The sequence below is a fragment of the Salarias fasciatus genome, chromosome 5 (assembly GCF_902148845.1).
Source record: "Salarias fasciatus chromosome 5, fSalaFa1.1, whole genome shotgun sequence".
NCBI lineage: Eukaryota > Metazoa > Chordata > Actinopteri > Blenniiformes > Blenniidae > Salarias > Salarias fasciatus.
In genome coordinates this window covers 8,587,743-8,613,941 of record NC_043749.1, presented here as the reverse complement: position 1 = coordinate 8,613,941, position 26,199 = coordinate 8,587,743, and the positions used below count along the sequence as shown (strand labels likewise).

General features: G+C 46.3%; 1 protein-coding gene across 1 annotated transcript; it reads left to right on the top strand.

The window, feature by feature from the left end:
• Window positions 1–278: 278 nt before the first annotated feature.
• Window positions 279–22,995, top strand: LOC115388296 (RNA-binding protein Musashi homolog 1-like). Its single transcript, XM_030091363.1, has 14 exons — window positions 279–427; window positions 1,106–1,146; window positions 1,868–1,949; window positions 2,116–2,200; window positions 10,168–10,209; window positions 10,644–10,736; window positions 16,213–16,261; window positions 16,817–16,899; window positions 17,010–17,127; window positions 18,492–18,572; window positions 19,154–19,210; window positions 20,376–20,435; window positions 20,625–20,779; window positions 20,893–22,995. Exons 1-14 carry the CDS (start codon window positions 363–365, stop codon window positions 20,932–20,934), a joined length of 1,053 nt encoding a protein of 350 aa, XP_029947223.1. The 5' UTR covers window positions 279–362; the 3' UTR covers window positions 20,935–22,995.
• Window positions 22,996–26,199: the final 3,204 nt, after the last annotated feature.

The following is a 26,199-nucleotide window of genomic DNA, read 5'->3' as shown; positions in this document are numbered from 1 at the left end:
TCCACTGGCAGCATGAATAAAGGCAGGCAATGTGCGGGAGGGGAGGGGCGAGCAGGGGGCGGGGCCAGGCCCGGCCAGGCTACGGGAAAACGAGGTAGGAGGCGGGGCCTCTTTCTCTCGCGGCGTATGTGCATTTGTGCGCTTCCTCGCTCACCCCTCCTCTTTTTAGAGCACCCCACCCCCACCTCTGCTGCCCCCCCTCCTCCTCCACCCCTCCCCCCTCCCTCCCTCCCTCCCTCCCTCCCTCCTCCTCCTCCTCCCATCGTGCTTGCCCGCCCCTGAGTCTGGAGCAGCAGCAGCGGTGGAGCCTCACTGCCTCTCCTCGCCTCACAGTGCGGGAATATAGCAGCCGGAGAGACAGAATGGATACGGAAGGGAGCCAGAGCAGCCTGTCCTCCAGCACGGACAACTCCCCCCACGACCCCTGGTAAAGCCCGCCGGAGCCCGGCCGCCCGCCTCGCGCGCCTCTCGGCCCGGTTTGAGTTCACCTTGGACTTTAGTTGAGTTCAGTGCGGGAGCAGAGCCGCGCCGAGACAAAAGACAAGCACGCCGTGTGTTCCTGTGCGAGCGAGCGAGCGTGTGTGTGCGTGCGTGTGTGTGTGTGTGAGTGTGTGTGTGTGTGTGTGGGATGGATCCACTCAGCGGAGGAGACACAGGCGCACCGCTGCTTTCCGCCTGTTTCCTCCTCCTCTTGTTTGTTTATTTATCTCGCTTTTCCTCCAGAAGGCCACATCGCAACTTCTCCTCCATCATCTGGAAAATCCTCTCTCTCTCTCTCTCTCTCTCTCTCTCTCTCGCTCCCTCTCTCTTTTTTTTCCTCCTCCTCCTCTAGGGGATTATAACGGCCCGACTGGCCCGATTGGTGACTTCGCAACATGGCCGATGCTTTCTTCTTACTTTATTGATGCTATATTACACATAAATCCTGCAGATTTGCCCCCCCCCCCTCGCCCTCCTCCCTCCCTCCTCCCCCCCCGCCGGTGCATGTGTCTGTGTTGTGCCTGAAAGACGCGTTTTCTGCCCCCCCCCCCCCCCCCCCCCCCCCCCCCCCCCCCCCCCCCCCCCCGCGCTGTGTGACTTACGGCTTGTGTTTCTCTCCATTCAGCAAAATGTTCATCGGGGGTCTGAGTTGGCAGACAACGCAAGGTGAGCCGTCCCGCACGCTACTTTCATAAGTCTGGATGAAAGCCTCCTGTTTACTCCTTCCAGCCTACACGCACGCGGCCTAATAATAGCTCCCCGTCTTCTTCTACCTGCGTGGTTAAGTTGAGAAGAAACGCAGTAAATAGTTAAATCAAAGCCTCCTATTCATTAAGGATCAGCTCGCAGGATTTAGACTCGCAGAGACGCAGGAAGATTAACACTGGGAATCGTGCACACACAACGACTTGTCTGCCTTTTTTTTTTTTTTTTTTTTACCCCCCTCCTTCCGTGCACTCATTACACGGGTAACAACCGAGAAGGGCATTTAGAGAAAAAGAAAAGTGATGGGCTATTGCGCGTTAAAGCAGAAGTTGTTGGCTGCTGTTTTTCCCTCGTGCGGATCCATTCATCTGATCGCGGTGTTATTATCCCGCCGCCGCCGTGTCAAAACAGCCACCGTCACCAAGTGTAGCTTTGTTTGTGGTCCGCAGGGCCTAATGGGCCATTATGCTGAGCGGCCAGATAGCCCGTGTGCAGTCTCTGGAGGACTGGAGGGGTGGAGGGGACACACACACATACACACAAACACAACGTGGTCCGCCCCGACCCCCATTGTCCTCCCCGTGTCTCTCCCCAGCCTCATCACCTCAGCGCGGGCCCGTGCGGGATAACTCTCCGCTCACCTTCTACGTGTGTGTGTGTGTGTATATGTGTGTGTTTGCAGAGGGCTTGAAGGAGTACTTCTGTAAATTTGGCGAGGTGAAGGAGTGTATGGTGATGCGGGATCCCGTTACCAAGCGGTCGAGGTAAGAAGGAGGCGTGTGCGCCCCGCCGTCCTATCACTGGATGCCTCATGCCCGTCCATGCTTTTCCACCGTCACTTTGCCTTCTCATTTTTTTTTCTTTTTTTTCTTTTTTTTTTTACAACTTGCATGCTTCATTTTCAACCCTTGTCCCCCTTGCCCTCTGCAGGGGCTTCGGCTTCGTGACATACGCGGAACAGGCCGGCGTGGAGAAGGTTTTGGCGCAAAACAGACACGAGTTGGACTCAAAGACGGTGAGTTGTGCTGGATGGTGCCAGTTGGGGAACTTTTTTTTTTTTTTTTTTTTTTTTTTTTTTTTTTTTTCCTGGTTGGATTGTGTGCAGCTTATTTTTTTCCCCTCGGTGCATTTAGCCTCCCACCGTATGGCTTGTAAAGTTGAGGAGAGCACCCCCCCTCTCCTCTCTTCCTCCTCCTCCTCCTCCTCCTCCTCTCTGCTCATTTCCCCCTCCAAATCCCGGTTCAGGGCGCCAACATGAAAGCGTTCTTTCTTGGTCTTCATCGCCATGGTTACCTGGGGACCTGAATGGGGTGGGAGCCCCTGCAAAACCCTGGCAGGTTTTTATGCAGAGCAGGGAGCTCACAAGTTTTTCTTTTCCCTACAAAATAACAGCACCTGGCTTTCTGGTGGCAGAAGCTCAAAGAGTTTTTGAGGAAACAGTAGAGTCGAAAAACTGATGCAGAGAGGGGGAAGAAGTGTGTGAGGTCTTAGTCACATTTAAATATTGATGTAAACTCTGAGGTCTGCTCTGGACGTGTTTGAACAACTCCTCTGATTTTTTGGGGGGGCGTCTTTGTAATTTCCACTCCTACGCCACTGACACATGAAAATTCAAATGTGGGTAAATGGGGCAAATCATTCCGCAGAGCAGAGACCGGACAGTATGCTGGTGTTTAGTTCATTCACAGAAGGACATGACTCGAAAACATGTGTGACTGGCTGTGGTTGGTCTGGCGGTGGCCTGAGCTGCTGGCCTGCATTTGATTTTTCTGTGAAACCCCGAACGTTTCTGTCCAGGTCATGTAGACGGGTTGGAGGACTGGGTGTGTCATCGTCTGCTTATGGTCCTACCTAACCACACACACACATACAATAGGATCATTTGAAAGTGAAAACCGGTGGCACAGAAAGGCACAGAGAGCCCTGGGGTGGAAGAAAGTTAGAGTTGGTTCTAGCTGTTGGAGCGAGCCTGTTGCGGGGGGTGACGCCGGCCTCGGGAGGGAAGACGGCGGAGCTGCGACTGCACCAGCCTCCAGTGGGATTTATGTCTCCATAACAACTTCTCTGCTATTTTGCATTAACCTAAGACTGGTTTTAGTTGGGTAGCTCTGATACACACACACACACACACAGGCGCACAGATAATGTCAAGTCTGATGTCCCCGCAGTGTGTGTGGCAGATTATGCTATTGTGCGACAGTTTAAACGTGAAATATTCCCAGCAATGCAGACGAGTGGGTCTTGCTGCACAGCTGCTGTAATATTTTATTACAAGGGCAGTGTTGCTGCTGGTAATCTGTCAATTTCTTTTTCCCAGTTTGCCTGGGAGTAGGTTTTAACCAACTGCAAAGTGTTACACAGTGAGTCATATTACCTCTTAAAACTGGGTACTGCTGGAGTATGGAGCCAGACCCTCCTCGTGTGTGTGTGTGTGTGTGTGTGTGTATGATGTGAACACTGCTTTGGACACTTTTTTGGACGCTCAGCTTGGCAGGCCACCGGTGGGGTAAGCAGCTGCCCCCCCATTATACACCAACGCATCGCATAAGTTCAAACAAAAATTCAGGTTAATGGCTCAAATTCAGCAGTGGTTGCTCAGGTTGTGACAGGTCGGCGGTGGGCGGGAAGGAGGCGGGACGCCGGGCACACCGTCGAAACGCCTGTCGGAAAGTATGGATAGTTTTGAAAGTGGGCGGATTGATTTTTAACTTCCTTTCATTCATTAGTCATCAGATAATCTCGAATATCCTGGAACCACATCTGTATTTTATCTTCACAGAATATATTTGGTGATTGTTATGTGGCTAAACTATTTATCTTAAGCCTAGGAAATGGCACATCAAGTTGAGAAAACTTGAAAATGAAAGTTTCATTTTTTGTATTCACTCTTTTCTGTATCTGTTTATGAACCTGCTCCGGCATCACACCTGGACTCCCTCCACCGCGCTGTTTGATCAGTGGAAGATGTGAGAAAGAGATTCCTCTCTGGAATGAGGAAGAATACTTGATGCTCTGATGTTTTCTTGCCTTTTTATGCTGAGTCTTCTGGTTTATTTATTTTTTATTTTTTTGGTGAGGAAAGACTCCTCAAGCCACATAACAGGGCAGAGAGAAAGAGGAGGAAGCTGTGTGGAAAAAGGTACAACGGGGGCTGCGAGAAGTACATTAACTGGAGCAAGGTCCATGCTGCCGGTGATAGAGTGGTATCAAACATTTACAGTGCTGTTCCGTCCCTTCACAGAAAACAAGTCGGCGGCTAAATCATCACTCAGACGCTCCGATCTGTGTCAGTACCTGTGCTGCCGAACATCCATCCACCGCGAGGTTGTCTATTGTTTTCGGAGAGTGGTCTGTTGAGGTTGTTGTTTTGGTTGGAGGTTAGATTTCCTGTCGGGGCAGAGTGTGGCCTCGGGGCAGTGCTGTGCTGGTGTGCTTCTCTGGACGGAGAAGAAGGGCACAACTGGTATTTGTTTTCTTGGAGAAAATGCTTCACTGGAACCAGTTACGGGAAGGAGAAGAGACGAGGGCAGATATTCTCTGAAAAACGACTGTGCCTCGTTTCCTCGGCTCAGCGAGGGCTGATTTTTAGATTTAGAAGCTATTTTCAATGAGCGATGGATTATTGAGCCCTTTATGAAGGTTTTTTTTTTTTTTTTTTTTTTTTTAGCCTTGGTCATTGTGCTGTTGTTGTGATTTCTCTGGTAATTCAGTGTTACATTTGCCCCCAAATGACCTCTAAAATACCTCAAGCTGAATGCTACACTGACATTAGCTCCGCTAAAAAAATTATAACTTTGAAAAGGAAAAGAAGAGTGAGGGAAATGTCGTTGAGCGGTTTTTCAAAATGTGAGAGGATGAACTGCCACTCACAGAGCGTCAACCACATTACAGCCCGCTAACTCAAACCTGGCCATCATAAGGTCCGGGGGCCACATGTGGTCCTGTGACTCTGTCTGTTGGGTCCTCGCAGTGTCACTGGGGAATCAAATGAAAATTATTATTTTCTTCATTGCATCTAAAATATTGCTGACCATTATTACATTATCAGTTGTGTCTGGAGCTGTGGCTAGCAGAGTTAGCACCTCGCAAAATTAGTGTTTTACATTAGAAAAAAAAAAGGTGGTGAATAAAAGATAGTTTTTATATAATGAACTCAAAATTCAGGAAAAAACATAATCAGGGTTTCCAGACAAAGAGTGGGACTCTGAGGAAAAGTGGTGTAGCAAAGTAGTAGCTCATAAAAATCGTGTTAAAAACTGCTTGTTGTCAAGAAACAATTCTCAAATCGTCTCATGTCTTGGCCTACATTCCTGGTGCTAATTTTTCATGTGGCCATTCGGGGAAATTAGTTGCCCACCCTCGCCCCAACTCTCACACCAGTTCTTAAGCTTTCGTGTGCCAGTTAGATGTTTTTAAATTTAAATACCTGCTGAGTCTTTTTATATAGCCTGTATTTGTAATTACAACATTCTCATTTTGATGCAATGATATTTTATTTTTCTCCTTTATACTTGAAAAGGGGAAACAAAAAACAAAAAAAAAACAGCCAAAGCAATGATTCCTGATCCCCAGATTTATCCTGCTGCCGCGCCTCCTTAAACTTCTGTTGCCCTCTTTGAGAGGCCTGCCCGCACTTTGAAAACCACTCGTTTTATATTTTCAAGTTTTTTACACCTTCTTTTGCCCGGCTGTGCCACTGTAGGTGTTGATTGCTGCTTCTGGCACAACTGTCCTTGAAGGCACAGTCGTAGTTGTCAGCAAGGCGTTAATATAGCTGCTTTCATCTGTAGCCACGCGGCGTCGGAACATGTGTTAGCGGCAGCCTCTGTGGACCGCTGGCGTTACAGTCTGCGGCGGCTACCGGTCCAACACCTGGCTACCGGAGCGCTCCGATGCCAGCGGTGGCTCCTGGCTCCTGGCTGGAAGATTAGCTGCTAATGCTGACGTGGACAAAAAGTGGAGAGGGGAGGTGGTGGATGAAGAAGGTGGAGGATAGGAGAGAGAGAGAGGGAGAGAGAGGCCCAGCTCCTGTGCTGTAATTAGTATGGATCTGAAAAGCAACTAATCGGATTGGAGGAAACAAACTGGATTGGGCTTCCGAGGTCCATGTGCAGGCCTCAGATCCGGGGATAAGGCTTGGACCTGCTCTAAAGGTGGATCTGGGGCGTGTTCGCTCGCTCGCTCGCCACGCTACATGTGCACCGCCAGCATAACCACCACGACCTCCCAATGCACGGCACCCACCCCGGTTAGTCCGGGGGCGGCCGTGGGGTTGGGTTGGAGGTCCTCATTAGTTTGCTTCGTTAACTAATTACTGTGCCATTGTTGAGCTGTGCAGATTGACCCTGCTGGCCTGAGCCCAAACCAAGACTCTCGCTCTCCCTCTCACTCCGTGTGTGTGTGTGTGTGTGTGTGTGTCTGTATTGACATGCCAACTCCTTTTGTCTCCCCTTGTGTTTGGCTTTTTGTGTAGCTTATATTGATTATATTGCCATAAAGGGGGAAGCCTGTGGTGTCTCTTTCTCCCGTTTTCTTGCTCTAATGTGGGGCGTTTGCCATTTTGTTGCACGGATGTCTTGGCAGGTTGGGTGTTTGTGTGTGAAGGCTTCTTGGAGGAGGTGCATTAGTCTATATGTGGATGACTGCATAAATGGATGTTTAATTACATGTATGTGTCACTCGAATGCATGCGTTGGTGTTTGCACTTGTGTTACATTATGTGGGTACTTGTGAATGTATGTATGTATATGTGTGTGTGTGTGTGTGTGTGTGTGTGTGTGTGTGTGTGTGTGTGTGTGTGTGTGTGTGTGCCTGTGGGGGTAGCTCGGGAGCCCCAGTTCCTCTACAGGCCCATCTGTTTTGTAGTCTTTGTCCTGTTAATTAATGAAATCAGAGGGGCTGCCTGCTGGGACGGCCCCGCTGCACCGCTACGCCGGACAGGCCCACTTTCTCATGGTCTGACTCTGTTTTCCAAATGAATGCCTCCTCTTTCTCCCTCTGCTTTTCCTCTTTCCCCTCCTCTCTCTCTCCCTCTCTCTCTCTCTCTCTCTACTCGCCTCTACCTATCTCAGCCCATCTATTGATTTGACATTCAATTTTTTTTTCCAGTTTGTAACACTGGTGGATGCGCTGCGCCACGTGAGGTGACTATTGGTCGTAGATTAGTGTAGTCTTACCAAGCTAAACCACTAAAAATCATACCGTAGGCTCTGATGTCACTGTGCTGCTTAGATTGAGCGGAGGTTGGATGTCATGAAGCAGGATGTTAGTCAGACCATCTCACGAACACTCACTCATAACTCTTCTCAGTCAGACTGAAAGGAGCGACTTTTTGCTTCTTTTTTTTCCCCCTAAAGTTTTTTTTTTTTTTTTTTTTAACTGGTAGTTACATTTTCACCAGTCTGTTTCGGACTGCTGGATAGCAGAAGCGGCTCTCAAATGTCGCTCCTCTGAATGAAGAGCTATTTCTGAGTGTTGCCAACAGTGACCTGGCTAAGTCATTTTACTTTTTGCTTTGTGGCCTATCTGTCTTCCTTGAGGCTAATCTGCCAGTCTGATAGATGCTTTAGTTTTCATTTATTATTGTTTCCCGCCTGAATACAGCCACATGTTTACATGTTACATGCAGCATATTCTGTTACTTCACTGAAGTGGAATGATTTTTTTTAACAGCATGGCATGACCGTAGCTATAGTAGCACTACTACAGATACTGCATTAGGCCTAACCTAGTCTAGCTGGTAACCTCCAGTGTTTTTATGAGATCCTGATCATGTAAAAAGCTTTTAAATATTCATATATTTATATATTAAAAAAAATATATATATATTGGTGTAATGATATGACAAAAAGCTTTAAGTGAATTCACTGTTTTTATGGTGTCTGGTTACATCTGCGAGAAATCATGAGCTATTTAACTGGCGTTCAATTTAAAACACTGATTCCAAATTTAAAATGAACGTCGAGGCCGTTTGCGCGCTCGCGGTGTGTGACCGCCGTCGCTGTCGGCCCGTGGTGTGTGTTTGTGCCACACAGCCGCCTGAGGGCAGCTGCGGTCCTGGAGTGGAGCTGAAACGGTTAAAGGAGGGTGGGCTGACCTGAACAGCGGAGGCTGTTACCTCAGAGCGACTTCAGGTCAGAACAAACAGTGGACATGCTGCTCGCAGGGAAACCTATCACAACAACAAGACTCCATGAGGTTTCCTTCTGCCTCTTGCAGCTGTTTTGCTTCCCAGCGACTTACAGGCCTATCTGGTGCAAAAGCCTCCACATCCCATTTTCTTTGCAAATATTCTGCCCTCTACCCATTTTTTTCAATTCTTTAAAGGAGTGAAATCAGGATTATGCAGTTGCTACATAAAGCGGTAGTAATTACACACATCTATTATATTTGGATTGGCGCCACCGTGAGCAGCCATGGAGAGGAAATGCAGCGCCGTCCCGGCCGCCGAGCCCGCTCTGCCATTGCACTGCTGTTGGCTCGCTGGTGGCTTCGCGTGTCCTTGTCACCTTTGTCTTTGTGCCTCGACCAGCTGGAGGTGACATGGCTCCTCTCATCTTTGTGTCCCACTTCAAGGTGCAAAGTCCTTCTGCAATCCCTTCCAAGGACGCTGCAGCTGCATCTTAGTTACAGGCAGTGTTGTGCTCAGGAAGCAGTGGTAAATCTGAGGCACTTAAAGGTCCTCGTAGGATAAATCTCTCCCTAGAATTGTCTCCAGAAGCGGGGAATTATTGCAGGAAAGAGATGAAAGGATTGTTTGAATATTGAACGAGCACCCTCCCTTGCACCGCGCGTATTGTTTGCGTGATAAGTAATTATTTTTGGCTATTTGATAGGCTCTTTTTAGTTGCCAATATCAATTCAATACGTCTGATAGCGGCTGTGGGAGACACAAGGGGTTTTGGTTCACACATCCAATTATTAGAACAAAGATGGAACTCTAAGACCATAATACACCACAAGGTCCTGTGACCTAAAATCATCTCTCTTGTTGGCTTGAGTGAGAATAACATGAGATTCCACACAAATTTAAAATGCCAGGCCAGGCTTTGCATATTTAGCATTATTAAAGGGCAGCTCATTCAAAGCTCATTTACTTCTAATTTTATCTGTAACCTTGACCACTGCTGAGACATTCCAGTGAGGAGAAATATGGATACAGTCAAATCTGGCTAATCCAAAATGGAGGTTGTCAGGATTTGTGAGATTTAGAAAAAAAAAAAAAAAAAGAAAGAAAGAAAAAGAAAACACTCACACATCCATCTGAAATGTATTCAGAATATTAAATGCTCATTTTGGATTCCAGACTGCCCCGCTCTGTCTAGTTTGTGGCTAAGATGCGTTTAGTTGTGTCTCAAGACACAATTCGGAGAGCGTACGTATCCCAGCCTCGCCGTGGAGTTTCTTCGCCCTGCCTGTTTGTTTGGCTGGTGTGTTTGGATTTTTGGGGGCTTGCATAAACAAGGGTCTACTATACATATTCGCAGATTAGCATACGTGCTATTTCTGGACCTGGAGTCCTTCAGACGGGTTCAGACTTTGAGGCTCCGTGTTGTGACTAATTCTAGTTGGTTAGCAGTGTGATAATTCATCGATGCCCAGAGGTTTATCCTGCGCGGGATCAGCTACTGAACAGCAGGTCAGATTTGGTGTCGTCCGCTCAAAGAAACATGAGATGGGCGGATGCATTTTTATGTTGGGTGCTGCCTCACGATTCCTCCCTCATGGAAGACAAGAGAAATATGAGTTTTCTGTTTGAGATTTAGGTTCTTTAAAGCCTTTAATTCTTTATTGCTTCTGTTTGGGTGTCAGAAGCTGTCAGGTCTTTGGTCATGAAGCGTTGAATCCTCATGTGTTTCTGTAGTAATTCCTCAAATACCTGATTTAATGGGAAAATCTGTTTGGCTTTAAAGCCGCTACCAGTTTTTTATTTATTTATTTTAAACTAATCTTCTCTCTTCTCTGCTTTTCTCTTCTTTGCAGATCGACCCTAAGGTGGCGTTTCCCCGTCGGGCTCAGCCTAAGGTGAGTGCCCCCTGTTGGAGGTTAACGGGAAGGAGGAGTCGCGGCGATGTCTTGTGTCACCCCTAATCACCCGGCCCCGGTTGGCAGGGATTAGAGTCAGGCACGTGACCAACTCGGAGCTGCAATCCACTTGTTCGAGCTGACACCGTGACCCTCTCCCCTGACCCCTTCACTGCCCCCCTGCACACACACACACACACACACACACACAGACAGACTGCTGTCTCACACACATCGTTCACCTGTATGCACACACTGGGCGATCCCAGCGGCCTTACACTGAGCCGAATTATCGTGATGCTCTAAAAAGCTTTCAGAAGTCTTGGAAATTAGATAAACAGCAGCCAACACAAAGTGTCTTCATCGCAGGCATCTACTCTCCACTTAATGTTATTAGTGATAAAAGAGGCTCTCTTCTTCTTCTGCGCTGCTAGCTGGTGACCAGGACAAAGAAGATCTTTGTCGGAGGGCTGTCAGTCAATACCACCATCGAAGATGTGAAGCAATACTTCGACCAGTTTGGAAAGGTAAACTGTGCGCACACACACACACACACACACACACACATACACACGCTGTGTATTTATTTAAAAAGCAGCTGTCTCTCACTTTATCCAAGACAGGGACACTTTTCATCCGATTCCTGTAGATAACTCATGTCTCATCTTCTAAATCGATTCTCACTTTTTTTTTTCAAAACTAAATCACTTCCAGTCTTTCGTTCTCTTCAGTTGAAATTACGTGTTGGATTTTTACTGCTGGGTACGATGCAGTCACACCGAGACGTTTAACAAAGTGGAGACTTAACAGTCAAAAGAACAAACAATTCAAAACCTTTTTAAGCAGCCTTGGCTAACGCTTTCAGCTCCCCATTAATTACTTCCAGCTGACTCTTTCAGCTATTTATCCATTAGCTGTTTTAATTATTCATACCGTTGCTAACAGGTTCGAGTTTATATCTTTTCCCTGCCAATTCAATCATTTACCTTTCATGCATTGCTTTTAAATCAGGCAAGTGTATCACCTCTTAGCAGGCTAAAGTCAAATGCTTTAGTTCCCTCTTTAGCTGCGTTAACCATTATTTTGAACTCATTTATTAACAAGCTGAAGCTCGTTTGTAACTTTTCGCCTGCCAGCCCTCTTGTTGATGCCCTTTCCGGTGTTATAGCTGACTCAATAGTCGAACCGGCTCAAGCAATATCGCCAAACGACTTGATAAAGCTGTGATCAAATTACTTGGGCAAGCTGCGAGCTTTCCGTGTTCCCTCCGGCTCTCGCAGAAGTACCCCCAGGGGTGCAAGTTACCTTTGGTTAGGGATTACCGCTCTAATGGACTGTATACCTTTGATAGATTATATTCATCTGTTGGTCCTGTCCCTATAGTACCTTTCAAACAGTTTTATTTCTTTCCTGTCTTTGAGGAAAGACACAGGAAAATATAGAAAGAGTTTTGATGAGGAGATAAAGTGAGGAAAAAAGCAGATCTGAAAAGTGATTGGACTTTAAAAAAAGAAAGACAAATCTTGTGTGGTCATTGATAGCTCTGCTGGTTCAGAGGCGGGATTGGTTTGTTAGTTTATGGCTTTTGTTCTGCCGTTTGCCTCTTTTCTGATCACATTTCAGAGATTCTTATTGGTCCTGCTCGGCTACTTTGAATGAAATTTGGTGAAAGGCAAACACATGCTGTGGAGACAGATGAGCGACCGGGTGAGAGAGGGAGGAAGGAGAAGAAAAAAAAAGGCAGGAGGGAGAGAGGAGAGGGAGATGGCAGGGGACTGAAAGGGAAGAAGCAACCCCCCATGGAGACCGAGGGAGGGGAACTCAGGAAAGGTTGAAGGGCAGAGAAAAGGAGGAATGCAAGATAGCGAGCATTATAGGGGAAAAACACCAATCTCCTCGGCCATGAATGCATCTAAATATCCATAATGTATGATGTGGTGAGTTACTTTTTAGCTAACTACACTTTAGGGGGATTCAGAAGTGTGTGTGTGATTGTGTGTGTGAGTGGAGTTCAGCCTCTTCAGTATTAACTAATCACATACAACAGCTGCTCATGTAACAGTCGCCCCCCCTCCCCTTCTCCACAACCTTATCCAAAATCAGCACTTCAGACACACACACACACACACACACACACACACACACACACACACACACACACACACACACACACACATACACACACACACGCACACACAAACAGCTCGTCTCAGCTTGTTGCCGTGGTGACCTGCCTTCGCCCATTGTCCTGTTATAATCCAGTGTTTTTTGTTTTTTGCTCCTTAAAAAAAAATGTGAGAAGTGTATATTTGCATGAATGGAGCGATGTGTGTGTATGTGTGTGTGTCTATAAAAGTGTGAGGGTGGCTGCAGAGAGGAGGCGAGCTCGCACAAATTTGTCCAGATCCAGACAGACAGGAAGATTCACAGCCAGCGATCCAGTTGTCACAAACATGCGGCGCGTGGTTCCGCTGCTGTTGGTGAGCAGGACGGTCTGAAAACGAGCTTTGCTTCAGGATGTAGACCTAATGGCTTGGAAGAAATTAACAGCACGAAGCTCCTTCTGCCTCGTGTCTGGCTGCGTTCTCTCTCGGTTGGCCTCTGACTCACGCTCTGGGTGTTTACCGTGTTTCAGGTGCCACCGGTTGAAATTTGAATAATGTCTTTTAATTCTGGGGTTTGAGATCTTGGCGGGCGCGGATTACATGTGTGTGACCGTCACACGCGCTCAGGTGGATGCTGTGACATGTGTCATGTTGTCTCCAGTGCGTCTTTTCTCAAATGGCTGGTTGCAGCTCTGTGCCGAATCCGTTCACCCTGGTGATTACAGACACTCATATCTAAGACAACACTCCCTCCGCAGGATGAGGGAATATTTGGACTGTTTGGACACGTGAGACCAAAGCTCTATCACGGATAGCGGCAGTCCCACAGCGCATTCCTGCTGAGCGGGAGGTATTTCTTGTTTATTATCTGAGCTTGGTTACAAGGTGCAGGTTTGGATGGAGCGGGACTCGGTGTCCTGTTTGTTTTCTTACTGTGGCACCGCCTCGCAGGGAAAACACAGAATGCACCATGCATTTCGTGCGAGTCTTTGATACGCGCTCGAGTTTGTTTTCTCGGAGTTCACCTCCGAAAGAGCGCCTTCATTAGACGGGACGAGAACGGCCGCCCGGTTGACAGGTCAGGTGTTATGGACCGGGAGGCGTGGGTGTGTGTGGTTTTCCAACTGAGCAAATCTCTGCTCCTGTTGCTTAAATGTCCCCAGGCCAATGAGACTGCAGCAGCCATGTTTGTATGGGAAATGAGATTGAGTCCTGAGGTCAGGGGCTTCAAATCCACCTCAACATGGTGCGCAGTTCTAACCACGCCCCTTCCTCTCGGCCGTGGCTGAATGTGTAACTTGTTTACGTCACAGATGTGTGTTTTTTTGCTCTGAAAATCGAGTGTGCACTCAGATAATTTGATAATTAGTATTTCAGTCATTTTAGCCTACAGTCACTTACGTTTAATCCAAAGGAAATCCCCGTTTTCATGGCGTTTCATCCTGCCTCCGCGTTCCTCAAAGTACCTTTCATGAAACGCCGCGATCTGAAAATCTCCTCTGAAGTGAAACGAGGGAAAAAAGTGGAGCAGCAGGCAAAGGAAGGAGTGGATAAGATGAAAAATGCAGCATGGACAGGGCAGACGGGAAAAGTTGGGACTCCACTCACCCATGTGAGCTGGCGATTAGAAGGCTTGACTGAACACTTTGTCTGCTGGCCTGTTTAGAGAGAGATGGCCGGAGAGCGAGGGAGAGAGAGAGAGAGAGAAAGAGAAAGAGAGAGGGATTCAAAGAGGGAGATGTGAGGAGACAGCAGGGGAAAAAAATGTGAATGCCACCTTTCATAATCTGGCACAGAAAAAAGTGTAATGGACTTGTCAGCAAACACTCGCTCCTCAGACAATGGCCGCATGCTTCACTAAAACCGGGATATTTTTAAATGCTGTGTGGGATCGGGATTGACCCTGGTTTCAGAGCACCTGAGAATGTCAGAACTCAAGAATATGACCTTAACTTTTCCCCAGTCTCCACATGCATGCTGAGTGGTTAGCGACTGAGCCGCCGCTAAGCCAATCTCAGACCCCCACGGCTATCCAATCAGATTGTCTTACAGCACCCCGGGCAGTGGACATTGTGGGATCGTCTCCTTATTGGTTTTGGCGAAAGCAAAAAAGGGGGCTGGTGTGCGAACATAAGCATAAGCACACGTGACAAATGTTTACAAGCACGCACACCGCTGTATTCTCATTAGCTGAACCATATTAGCATGACTCCCCAGCATATTATCTCTCTTCCCCCCCTCCTTTCTTTTTTTTTTTTTTATTCCTCCCCCCACTTCAGACGTCTGCCATCAGAGCGGCTCGCCTCAAAATCTCCCCCCCGGAACCGATGGTGTTAGCTATCGGTCATCTCCTCCAGAATAGATGCTGCTAATGCTAACCGGACGGCTAGCTGTGCGTGTAACTCTACTCTTATGATAACATGTTGGCTTGCAGCTGTCTGCTTACTGTCCTCCTCTCCAGCTCTCTGCTGTGTCATTGAGTTTGGACGACCGGAAGAGAGGAAGACATGAGAGGAGAGAGGAGGAGGAGGAGGAGGAGGAGGAGGAGGGGAGGAGGAATTGAATGAAGGACAGTAAGAGGGGGGAGTGAGCTTTATGTGTGTGTCCCGGCTCTGTGTTGAGAAGGATGGGCGTGAGGGAGGTTGTAGGAGCAGCCTTGATCCTCTCTTTATTCATTAGTTCTGACTTTTATGGGCGCAAACACTTGCTAAGACTTGGTCTCAATCAGAGTGGAAGGCGCGTGCCCGTTTTTCATCCGAGATAAGTGTTATGAATCGGACGGCCCGGCCATCCAGAGGCCTCTCGCCACTCATGTTACACTGGTTTGAGTTTCAGTACGCTTGCTGCCTAATGAAAATAGCCATGTAGTCATACTCCGCACGTGTCTCGGCGGGATCCAGGAAGGAAGGCCGCCTCGCTCTGTTTAGGGCAGAAAAGTTGCGCTTCCACAGAGATCCCGGGCCTTGGCTCTCCCCCGTGTGTCCCCTCCTGTCGTCAGAGCCCGAGCAGAAGCTGCAAACTTCGCTGCCAGTGAAGGACAAGTGAGGGTGGGAGAGGGAAAGGGGGGGTGGGGGGGAAGGGGGGGGGGGGGGTGGAATATGAATAGGGCAGTGGAGTGAGTGCAAAAAGGAAAGTGAAGGGAGCATAAAAGGAGAGCGTGTTGACAAAGACCCCAGCTCACCTTTGTTCTCCCCTCGCAAATCCAAAATGTTCACGAGCACAATTTCTATCCTTCATCGAAACCTCACCCTCTATCTGTGTTTTTTTTTTAACAACATCCCATTGCTTGTAACTGTTTCCCTCTTTTCTCTTTTTCTGTCACGTGCTTTCTGTCCTTCTTTCTCTTCTATTCATTGAAACGAGTTGAAGGAGGAGGGGGCAAGTTCTTCTAATTGAAATTCTTTACAAGGTCTCCATGGGAATAGTAAACTTTACTGAGAGGAAAAGAAAGACAGCAAGGGTGAACAAATGAGAAAGAGAGAGAGAGAGAGAGTTTGTGCGAACTGGGGTGAAAGACAGAAGAAAAGGAAAGAGTTTCCCCCCCAACGCCTCGCGAGCGGGAACATTCCCGTCGTTTTCCCATTGATAGATTGCATTTTATTTTTATAAACCCCCCCCCACCCCCACCCATCACTCCTCCCTGATTTCACCCTCACTCTCTCTTCCTTTCTCACCCTTCACTCCTCTCTTTTTTCTTTCCTCCTTTGTCACCTGTCACCCCTCCCTCTCTCCTCTCCACCCTCTCCATCTGTTTTCCCCTCTTACTCCAATGCTAAAGAGGGACAATGGCACCCCATGCTGTGTAATGATGTGCAAGTGTGTGTGTGTGTGTGTGTGTGTGTGTGTGTGTGTGTCGTAATATGTCGAAGCTCATCTTTTCTTTGCTTTGTTCTCACAGGTCGACGATGCCATGCTTATGTTTGACAAAACAACCAACAGACACAGAGGTACATACGCAACGCTAAGCTCATCTGCACACACACACACACACGCACGCACACTCACACGTATACACACACACACTCACACGTTATGTTAATATGTGTTGACACACTAAGTGGGGCATCTAGAAACGCATCCCAGCAAATGAAAGGAGAAACAGCGTGATGGAGTCATTGGGTGAACCTTTAACAAAAACACGCTTTGGTCTTTCTGATGCCGCCGCTTCCCGTGCTTCATTTATCCCCATCGTCTCTGTGGGCGAGGAGGGCAGCGCCCGCTGAGGGTCGAGGATCCAATCAAACAAGACGAGCGAGGAAAGAGTTGGGTGGATTCGTTAAGACCTGTGGTCGTGATGGGGGTCTCGATTCTTGGGGAGCGGGGCATCAGATCTACTCACACACTCACGCCGAACGAGATTACTGTACTTCTGTGACACCCTCATCGCCTCCGCTCATGTTCACAACATATATCAACACATCTACCAGCATTTCATAATACACTGCGGCCTTTCAGTAAATCTGTTCAGACTGCTACAAAGACTTGGTTTTGTTCTCCTGCAGGTTTCGGCTTTGTGACCTTCGAGAATGAAGACGTGGTGGAAAAAGTGTGTGAGATCCACTTCCACGAGATCAACAATAAAATGGTATGATAAAGTTTAACCCAGTGTTTCAAGTCTCTTTTACGTGAATGAGCGTTGTGTTGGGAGTCGTGTCGGTCAGTCTTAGTCTTCAGCGCTGGTTTCCCGTGCTGCAGGTGGAGTGTAAGAAAGCCCAGCCGAAGGAGGTGATGACGCCGACGGGCTCGGCCAGAGGCCGCTCCAGAGTGATGCCCTACGGCATGGACGCCTTCATGCTGGGCATCGGCATGTTGGGTAAGAGCAGCTATTTACACGCAAACCACATGGCAATAAGGTGGGGATATATTGTCAAAGACATCTTTCAAATTGCAGATTTGCATGTGGAAATCCATACATTAATTTATCTGTGAATTGACTGAATTGCATTTGAATATAAGACTCAATGTTAAAAACATGCATTTGCGCAGCCTGCTTGTGAAGTGCATGTAAAAATCTGTGCTATTTTCCTTAGAATTTAACATTGTAAGTGATAAAAATCATTCTGTAGTGGACTCAGGCTGAATTTATCTCCACGGCTTTAGTTAATAGTATCGTCTATCGTGTATTTAAAATTTAGAGGTCACAGACTGAGTGTGGAGTAAAATGCTGTTTGAACTGATTTTCATTGAGAAAACAGGCTGATTGCCTCATTGGCTTTCATTTGGCTCCCTCTACTGGCCGTGTGGCTGCACATGGCGCTGACTGGAGTCTCAGCATCATTATTCCTCTTTACTGACGCCGACACTTAATGAGAGAAAGCTTGTGTGTTTTGATGATGAAGGATTGTAAGTGATGTGTCATTATCGGATCGGTCAATGCTAAGATGCTATTTAAACAGTAAACAGGTCAAACGTCCATCTATCTGCGAGACGGCATTATTCAGCTTGAGAACTCGGGTCGCTGGATTGTTTTCAACTGACTGGGGGTGAAGACAGGATCAGACTGTCCCAAACACTCACTTTAACACCAACGTTCAGTTATTTAGAGTCATCAATTAACCTCGAATGGATGTTTTCCAACTGTGAGAGGAACCACACTAACAAACCTGAAAGATACATACAGACCCTTTTTTTTTGGTATTTGATTACGAGCAGCAATAATGTATAATAATATAAAGCCTGTAAACGAGAAGTTGTTAATTATCTTTGTTCTTGTTAAGGAAGCTGTTTTTGCATATTTTATTTAAGCGAAATCACACTCAAGGTCGAACCGTTTTACTGAAAATCAGAAGCCTGGCACAGAAGATAAATTAAGCCGTGGTGATACTCAGTTTTACCCAGACACTTTTTAATGGTTTACAGCATGAAAAACATGAACTAGATTTTTTTTTCCATTGTCCGTTTTAATGCTGTTATTGGAGGACATCTGATGGCGCTGTGAAGCGTCCCTGTGCCGCCGTAGTGTCTCCTGGAAAGGCTCTCATTCAATCAGACTGTCTGTGGTTCTACATTTATAGCAGGAGTATCATCAGAGCCGAGACAAAAACCTGATTGGAAACTGGAATGACCTTTGCTGCAGTTCAATGTTCGGCCGATAGATCGGATGCGACTGCCTCTGCCCTCTCCCCTTCACGTGGATCATTTAACCAACCCCGTCATTTTCCTCTGGTTCCTCGACAGGTTACCCAGGTTTTCAGACTACTACCTACACCAGCCGCAGCTACTCCGGCATCGCGCCGGGTTACACTTACCAGTTTCCAGGTGAGTTTGTGACGTGAAATAACTCGTGCAAACACGGCTGAGTCACAGCTGGATCAGTTCACAGGGTAGAAGAAAGGCTGAGGGGAGCAGGCTGCGGCACGCACTCAGTTCAACCGTCGGACACCAAACATGCATGAACAGCGGCAGCCACGTGAATGGATCTTTTTTTTTTTTCCTTTCTCTTTCTTATGACCGTGGTTATTTCGGCGTCGGCGGCTGCTTGTGGAATCGAGTGCGAATCGACGTAGTTTGCGCCCTTTGAAACCCTCCTTTCAATTGTTGCTGTTCCAGCTTTGATTTATATTTGTCTGTTTTCCTCCTGCTTTCTCTGTTTATTTGATGTCCTTACGTAACCCTCTTTGAATTGTCCCCGCCGCCCCTCCTCTTCCTCCGCTCCCACCTTCCTGCCCTTCCTCACTGTAGTTGTTTTTTTTTTTTTTAACTTTTTTTTTTTTGTGCGTTTATTTTGCAGTTGCCTCTGTGTTTGTGGCTTTGTTCGACTGGTCGCTGGACGGTGTCTGTACTTACCAAGCGCTCTTTTTTTTTTCTTCTTTTTTTCTCTCGACCTTCTCTGTTTCTAGAATTCCATTTAGAGAGGACCCCCCTCCTGACATCGTCCCACCCGCCCGAGCTGGCAGGTCAGTGGCTCCGCTTTCCTCCAAAGACCCACAAAGAAAACACAAACGCTGCTCAGAACAAGCAGGAGTCTAAACTGTGCATTTGACGTCACTGCTGCCAGAAACGCTCAGATCTCTGAGCAGCGCCTTAGTGCTCTGGAGCAACAGGCCGCGCTGCCCGGAGGATCAGTTTGTATCCACAGGTCCACCTTTTATTATTTGACTTCAGTTGAGCTTTCAAAAGGAGCCAGAGCGAAACAGATTGATTCTGCTCAAAGGTCACAGTGGCTCCACGGTTAACAATTACATTTTGTTTGTAGTTAATTAAAATATTTGCAAAGTTTGCAGGGTTTTTTTTTTCCTACTTCCTGTGGTTACTCAAGTCAAAACCTCATTTTCAGAGGAGTGCGTGACTCAGCGCTTGCATAGATTAAAATTACATTGCGAAACCAAAATGGAAGTGCAAATTTAATCTGATTCTAAAGAAAAATACGCCAATGACCTTGTGTGACCTTGGTTATTTTTATTCTTTTTTTTTTGCTCTGAGCAAATCCATGATTTCAGCTTCAGGATGTGATTAAATTTATTTATTTATTTATTTATTGGTGTTTATTATACTGAATGTCAAAGACGAAGTATTTTTCTCACGTTATTTATTGAAGAAGCGGAGTGTATTGATCAAGCTCAGCCTCCAACCTGTGGGATACAGAATTGATCCCGAGCTTGTTTTTCTGGACTCTCCCTCCTCTCACATTTACTTCAGCCATGAGCTGCTTTGTAAACCGCTGCTAGACTGAAATCTGGCTGTTTTCTCCCGACTCCGCCGGTTAGGAGAAACTTTTAGCCCCAGGATGTTGTGTGCATTGTGTTCCAGCTCTGCCTCCACGCTGACACCTGCTGGCTCTGAGGCGTCATTGCGCCCGTCGCCGTCCTTGTTTTTGATCATCGTCGCCTTGTGCTCTGTCTCGTTCAATGAATCCAAAAAGCCCGCTGTGATTGGATGCAGAATCAGTGCCGCTGCCTCATTCTCACCTCCAGGACCGGTCGGATTGAGATGACGTGACAGATGTGGCAGCAGATGTCAATTCCTCCACATTGAGCTGTAGATTATTACTGATGATCTGATATGAGAGCGACACACAATGACTCCTTTGTGCGATAATTTGGTGTTTTGTGTAATCCCCAGCCATCCCCCTGACTGCATATGGACCAATGGCAGCAGCTGCAGCAGCAGCAGTAGTTAGAGGTATGTGCGTGTGAGTGTGTGTGTGTATGTGTGTGTAATATACTGAGACAAAGAGTGTGTGTATTTTTGATAGGATGTGTGTACACTGGACCGCTCAGACAAATAAAAGCATATTTTTAGCTGCGTGTGTGTGTGTGTGTGTGGAAGCCCTCCAGTGTCGCAGCCTGACTCGTGTCTCCTGCCTCACAGGCTCCACCCCTTCACGCACAGCTGGTTTCCTGGGCACCAGCAGCCCCGGACCAATGGCTGACCTGTATGCCGCAGCCAATCAGGACTCAGGAGTCAGCAGCTACATTAGCGCCGCCAGCCCCGCCCCCAGCACAGGGTTCGGCCACGGTCTCGGGGTAGGTCACACACACACACACACACACACACACACACACCCTCCCACATATTTGAATACACGCAAGAATGCACACATGTGTTTGACAAAGCGCCGCTGCTGGTGTGTCCTCAGGGTCCTCTGATTGCTACTGCGTTCACTAATGGCTACCACTGAGAAGACTCAGGGCACTGAGGATGGGAGGGCTTCTCTGCTGATGAGCCAATCACAATGCTGGCTGCCCAGCGATGGCACACCCCGATTGGCCGGCCAAGTGGCTCTACCGGGCTCCCCTGGCTCCACGTGGCTCCACCCACCGACTGAATATCTTTTTAAAAATCCAGAACTCTTCTTTTTGCTGTACTAATCTCACTTCAACATAACGTCCCCGTTTCTCCTCCTTTTCTCCCCGTGTAGTGGAACAACTAGAAGCCCTCCTCGGTTATCCTTGTTTTTTCTTCTTCCTCTTTTGAAGCTGAGAAAAGAAAACTGCAACAAAAAAAAAAAACCAACAACAACACACAAAAACAAAAAAAAAAAAAAAATCTCTGAGGAAATGTTTTTCATCTTTGACAAAGATGCAGAGAACTATTCTGATTTTTTTTTTTTTTTTTTTTTTTTTTTAATAATTATTATTTTATTTCAATGTGATATGTCATGTTATCATGAGATCCTTCTGAGCTGTTACTGATGTGAACAGAGAGAGAAGAGGCCGTGCCGGGTGGGCGTTTTTAACAAAAGGAAGAACAAATCCAACAAAGTCCTTTTTTAACTCAAGTGTCACGGAAACATGGGGAAAAAGAAAAAAAAAAACTCAAATGTATATTTTGGTAGTCTTTAAAAACAAAACCTTTGTAATATTGTTATTAATATTGACATAATAATGATAATCTGTAAGGTATTTTATTCTGTAATTGGTTTTAAAGCAATGTTTTTATGTCTTCCTGTAAGATATTGTACATAGATGGGGGGTGGGGAGGGGGTGGGGTTTCTGAACCTGCTGGCATGTCATTGGTCGGTTTGGAAAGGGTCAACAGCAATGTGACTGGACATCATCCACGACTATCTGCAGTCATCTCACTCCTTTATTTTCTTCTTCTATCAGTACGCATACAGTGTATGTGTACGGCGAAGGCCAGTCCGCTCAGACAAACACACTTCCAGGAGTTCATTTGGCATCTTCGATCCGGTTCTCAACATTTCGTTTCCATAGATTCTGTCCGTTTTACGCCATGAAGAAAAAGCAATTTCACATCCGGCATCCTCATGAAAACTACTTTAGATTAAGACGTTGGACTCCAGATGAATAATAACCTTAAACAGAAGAAATCAGGGGTTCATGGGATTCGGGGGTTTGACTTGACTTCCTCTTTTTTGAAAATATTATATATATTTTTTGCGCAATTCACTTCTTAATGTTTTTTTTTTTGTTTGTTTGTTTTGTTTTGTTTATTGTTTTCTTTTTTGGAAAAAAAAAGTTCTTTTATGTGGTGTTCTTCACCGCGAATACAAAATGAAGGACATTCTCAGAGAAGCCGTTGTAAAAATCACGATCATGTTCTGTCCTCTTATCACAATTGAAGGTGCATGTGATTGCGTCTGAGTGCGTGTGAGTGAGTGTTTGTGCGCATACATCAAGGTGTAAAATGGAACTACTTTTTTTTTGGCATCGAAGGAGCATTTTGATTGCCTTTTTTTTTTTTTTCCTTTGGTACTGAAAAAAAAAACAAACTTAAAAAAAAACAAAAAACGATCACCCTGTTCCACTCTGGTTCATGTGCTCCTCTTCCTCCTGACTCTCTCTTCCATTGTCATATATAGTTTTTAACAAATTTCTGCTCCTCTGGAGGCGACGTGTCGTTGCTGACGGACCGGTTGCTGCTCCGTGTCGCGGTGAACAGGCGGGGTTTCGGTGCAGGGAACCAGAAATGGAACAGGGTCTCGCTCCCGGCGGCCTCTGACGCGGGACGCTGGCTGGTCGGGAAAAGTGGAAGAAAAAAAACAAAAAAAAAGCTGGAACAAATTCAACGTTTGCAAAAACAAGTAGCTTGTTTGTTCAGCCTTCTTGCTGCAGCCTTGTTTGATGTTTGGCACAGCGGAAACCTTCCTGACCCAGTCAGTAGCTCCTCTGTCAGGCGAGCTGGGACATAATGAAAAAAAAAAAAAAAAAAAAAAACTACTGCTGGACACCAACACTGTAACTTTTTAACTTACAATAAAGCAATAAGTTATTTTTTACCTTACAAATGAAAATAGTACTATTATTGGTAATGGCAGACGACAAGTGGATAATTCTGCGGCATTAAGACTTATTTTCAGAAAAAAAAAAAGATTCTATATTTTTCTGTTTTGAGATCTTGTTCCCCTTGTATGTTGATTTTAATGATGTCTTTTGTTGTGCTGATGTAAGGTCAAAGGGCCAACGCTTTGAATGGAGCTGGCTGCTCTACCTGAGCACGGTTAAAGTTAAAGATTTGGGCTGTCCCCCGCCAAGCTTTACATCAATGCTTTTCTTTTTTCCTTGTTTTATTTTCTGACAATTTCAATTTGAAAATCCTAATAAATTATTCTAAAGCACTTTCGATCTATTTTGTTTTTGACCTTACAGGAACAACAACAAGAGCTCAAATGATTTGACTTTATTCTGATTCAAAATGTGGCAAGAGGTCTGAAATTGCCCAGATGAAGAGGTGCTCTGCTACTATTTCACTAAACTCCTGTTCACTGAAGAAGGACCACCTCATGCATCGACTCGGTTCACCTGGAGAGAAACGAGAGTTGTCAAACAAACATCAGACTGCGTTTGGAGTTGCTACATACATACTTATATTTTCCACACCACTTCCAGAGGGCAGAGTCGCTATGCCATCACAAGAAAAGCACTCACATTCACACCAATGGGCAATTTAGGGTCTCCAATTAATGAACACAGTTTTAAAAACTGAAACCGGAGAAATCTGGCTCATAAATCTGTTCCTTTCAAGAACTGACAGCATCCAGGTTACTAATCATCTTCTTCGACTAAATAAATCTCACCAACTCAACATACTGCCAAAACACGACTACAGGTCCTTCTCAAAAAATTAGCATATTGTGACGGAATGCATTATTTTCTGTAATGTACTGATAAACATTAGACTTTCATATATGTTAGATTCATTACACACAACTGAAGTAGTTCAAGCCTTTTATTGTTTTAATATTGATGATTTTGGCCAAAAAGTAAAGAGAAACCAAAAATCCCTATCACAAAAAATTAGCATATTCTATCCGACCAATAAAAAAAAAAAAATGTTTTTAATACAAAAAAGTCAACCTTCAAATAATTATGTTCACTTATGCACTCAATACTTGGTCGGGAATCGGTTTGCAGAAATGACTGCTTCAATGCGGCGTGGCGTGGAGGCAGTCAGCCTGTGGCACTGCTGAGGTGTTATGGAGCCCCAGGATGCTTCGATAGCGGCCTTAAGCTCGTCCACAGTGGGGGGTCTGGTGACCCTCAACTTCCTCTCCACAGTATCCCACAGATCCTCTCTAGGGTTCAGGTCAGGAGAGTTGGCAGGCCAATTGAGCACAGCAACACCATGGTCAGTAAAACATTTCCCAGTGGTTTTGGCGCTGTGAGCAGGTGCCAGGTTGTGCTGAAAAATGAAATCTTCATCTCCATAAAGCTTTTCAGCAGATGCAAGCATGAAGTGCTCCAAAATTTCTTAATAGCTAGCTGCATTGACCCTGCCCTTCATAAACACAGTGGCCAACCACCAGCAGCTGACATGGCACCCCAGACCATCATGACTGTGGATACTTGACACTGGACTTCAGGCGTTTTGGCATTTCCTTCTCCCCAGTCTTCCTCCAGACTCCGGCACCTTGATTTCCGAATGACATGCAAGATTTGCTTTCATCTGAAAAAAGTCCTTTGGACCCCTGAGCAACAGTCCAGTGCTGCTTCTCTGTAGCCCAGGTCAGGCGCTTCTGCCGCTGTTTCTGGTTCAAAAGTGTCTTGACCTGGGGAATGCGGCACCTGTAGCCCATTCCCTGCACACGCCTGTGCACGATGGCTCTGGATGTTTCTACTCCAGACTCAGTCCACTGCCTCCGCAGGTCCCCCAAGGTCTGGAATCGGCCCTTCTCCACAATCTTCCTCAGAGTCCGGTCACCTCTTCTAGTTGTGCAGCGTTTTCTGCCACGCTTTTTCCTTCCCACAGACTTCTAACTGAGGTGTCTTGATACAGCACTCTGAGAACAGTCTATTCACTCAGAAATTTCTTTCTGTGTCTTACCCTCTTGCTTGAGGGTGTCAATGATGGCCCTCTGGACAGCAGTAAGGTCGGCAGTCTGACCCATGATTGTGGTTTTGAGTAATGAACCAGGCTGGGAGTTTTTAAAGGCCTCAGGAATCTTTTGCAGGTGTTTAGAGTTAACTCGTTGATTCAGATGATTAGGTTAATAGCTCGCTCAGAGTACCTTTTCATAATATGCTAATTTTTTGAGCTAGGGATTGTTGGTTTTTCTTTACTTTTTGGAAAAATATCATCAATATTAAAACAATAAAAGGCTTGAACTACTTCAGTTGTGTGTAATGAATCTAACATATATGAAAGTCTAATGTTTATCAGTACATTACAGAAAATACTGAACTTTATCACAATATGCTAATGTTTTGAGAAGGACCTGTAGGTTCTATGTGATGAGCCTGGCTGATGGAGACATAATCAAAAACAGCACAAAAATGTTTTGTTTGAGTTTGGATTGGAGTAATTTGACTCTGTACCAAAGTTACCAAAGCAGGGTTGAATAAGTTTGAAAAACAAAAAAAAAAAAAGTGCAACAAAACACTGCATAGATGACCAGTGTCATTCCAGTGAACTGAAACATAACACACAGAAAAAGGATACAAAAGGAAATAATTCCCCAGTAGAAAACCTTGATAACATTTGTTATAGAGGAGTAAAATAACTGACAGAAAGAACAAAATCCTTACAGGAACCTTGTCTCTAAGGTTACTGTGACCTTGACCTTTGACCTCCCCAATCTGATCAGCCCATCATTTGAGGACACGTTCGCATTTGAGACAAATTTCATAACATCCAGGAACAAAAGCAGAGAAGCGTGTTGACAGGAACACCCTGGAACAAGCAGAGACGGTGACGAGCGGCGTGCTGCGGGTGGAGACGGTCGCTGCAGCAGCAGATCCTCCTCTGACCGCGACTCTGAGCAGTTTGAGGAACGCCGTGTTCAGACTGGCTGTTGACTGTGTTTGTGTGAGGTGCCAGCGGCGGTAAACAGAGTCTGATAGCTCACACTTCTGCTCAGGCCGGTCCTGGATGGAGGCCAGCAGGGTTAGTGATCCTCCCCCCCCCCCCCCCCCCCCCCCCTCCCACGTCTGCCCCCATTCTCCCTCTCTTTCCTCATGAACTTACATTTTTCCCGGGTTTGAGA

Bases quoted from the DNA above. Each gene is read 5' to 3' on its own strand.
- LOC115388296 (XM_030091363.1), top strand. From the start codon at position 363: ATGGATACGGAAGGGAGCCAGAGCAGCCTGTCCTCCAGCACGGACAAC. The intron at 16,900-17,009 runs GTATGATAAAGT...CCCGTGCTGCAG, and splicing joins ACGAGATCAACAATAAAATG to GTGGAGTGTAAGAAAGCCCA. The intron at 20,780-20,892 runs GTAGGTCACACA...GTGTGTCCTCAG, and splicing joins GGTTCGGCCACGGTCTCGGG to GGTCCTCTGATTGCTACTGC.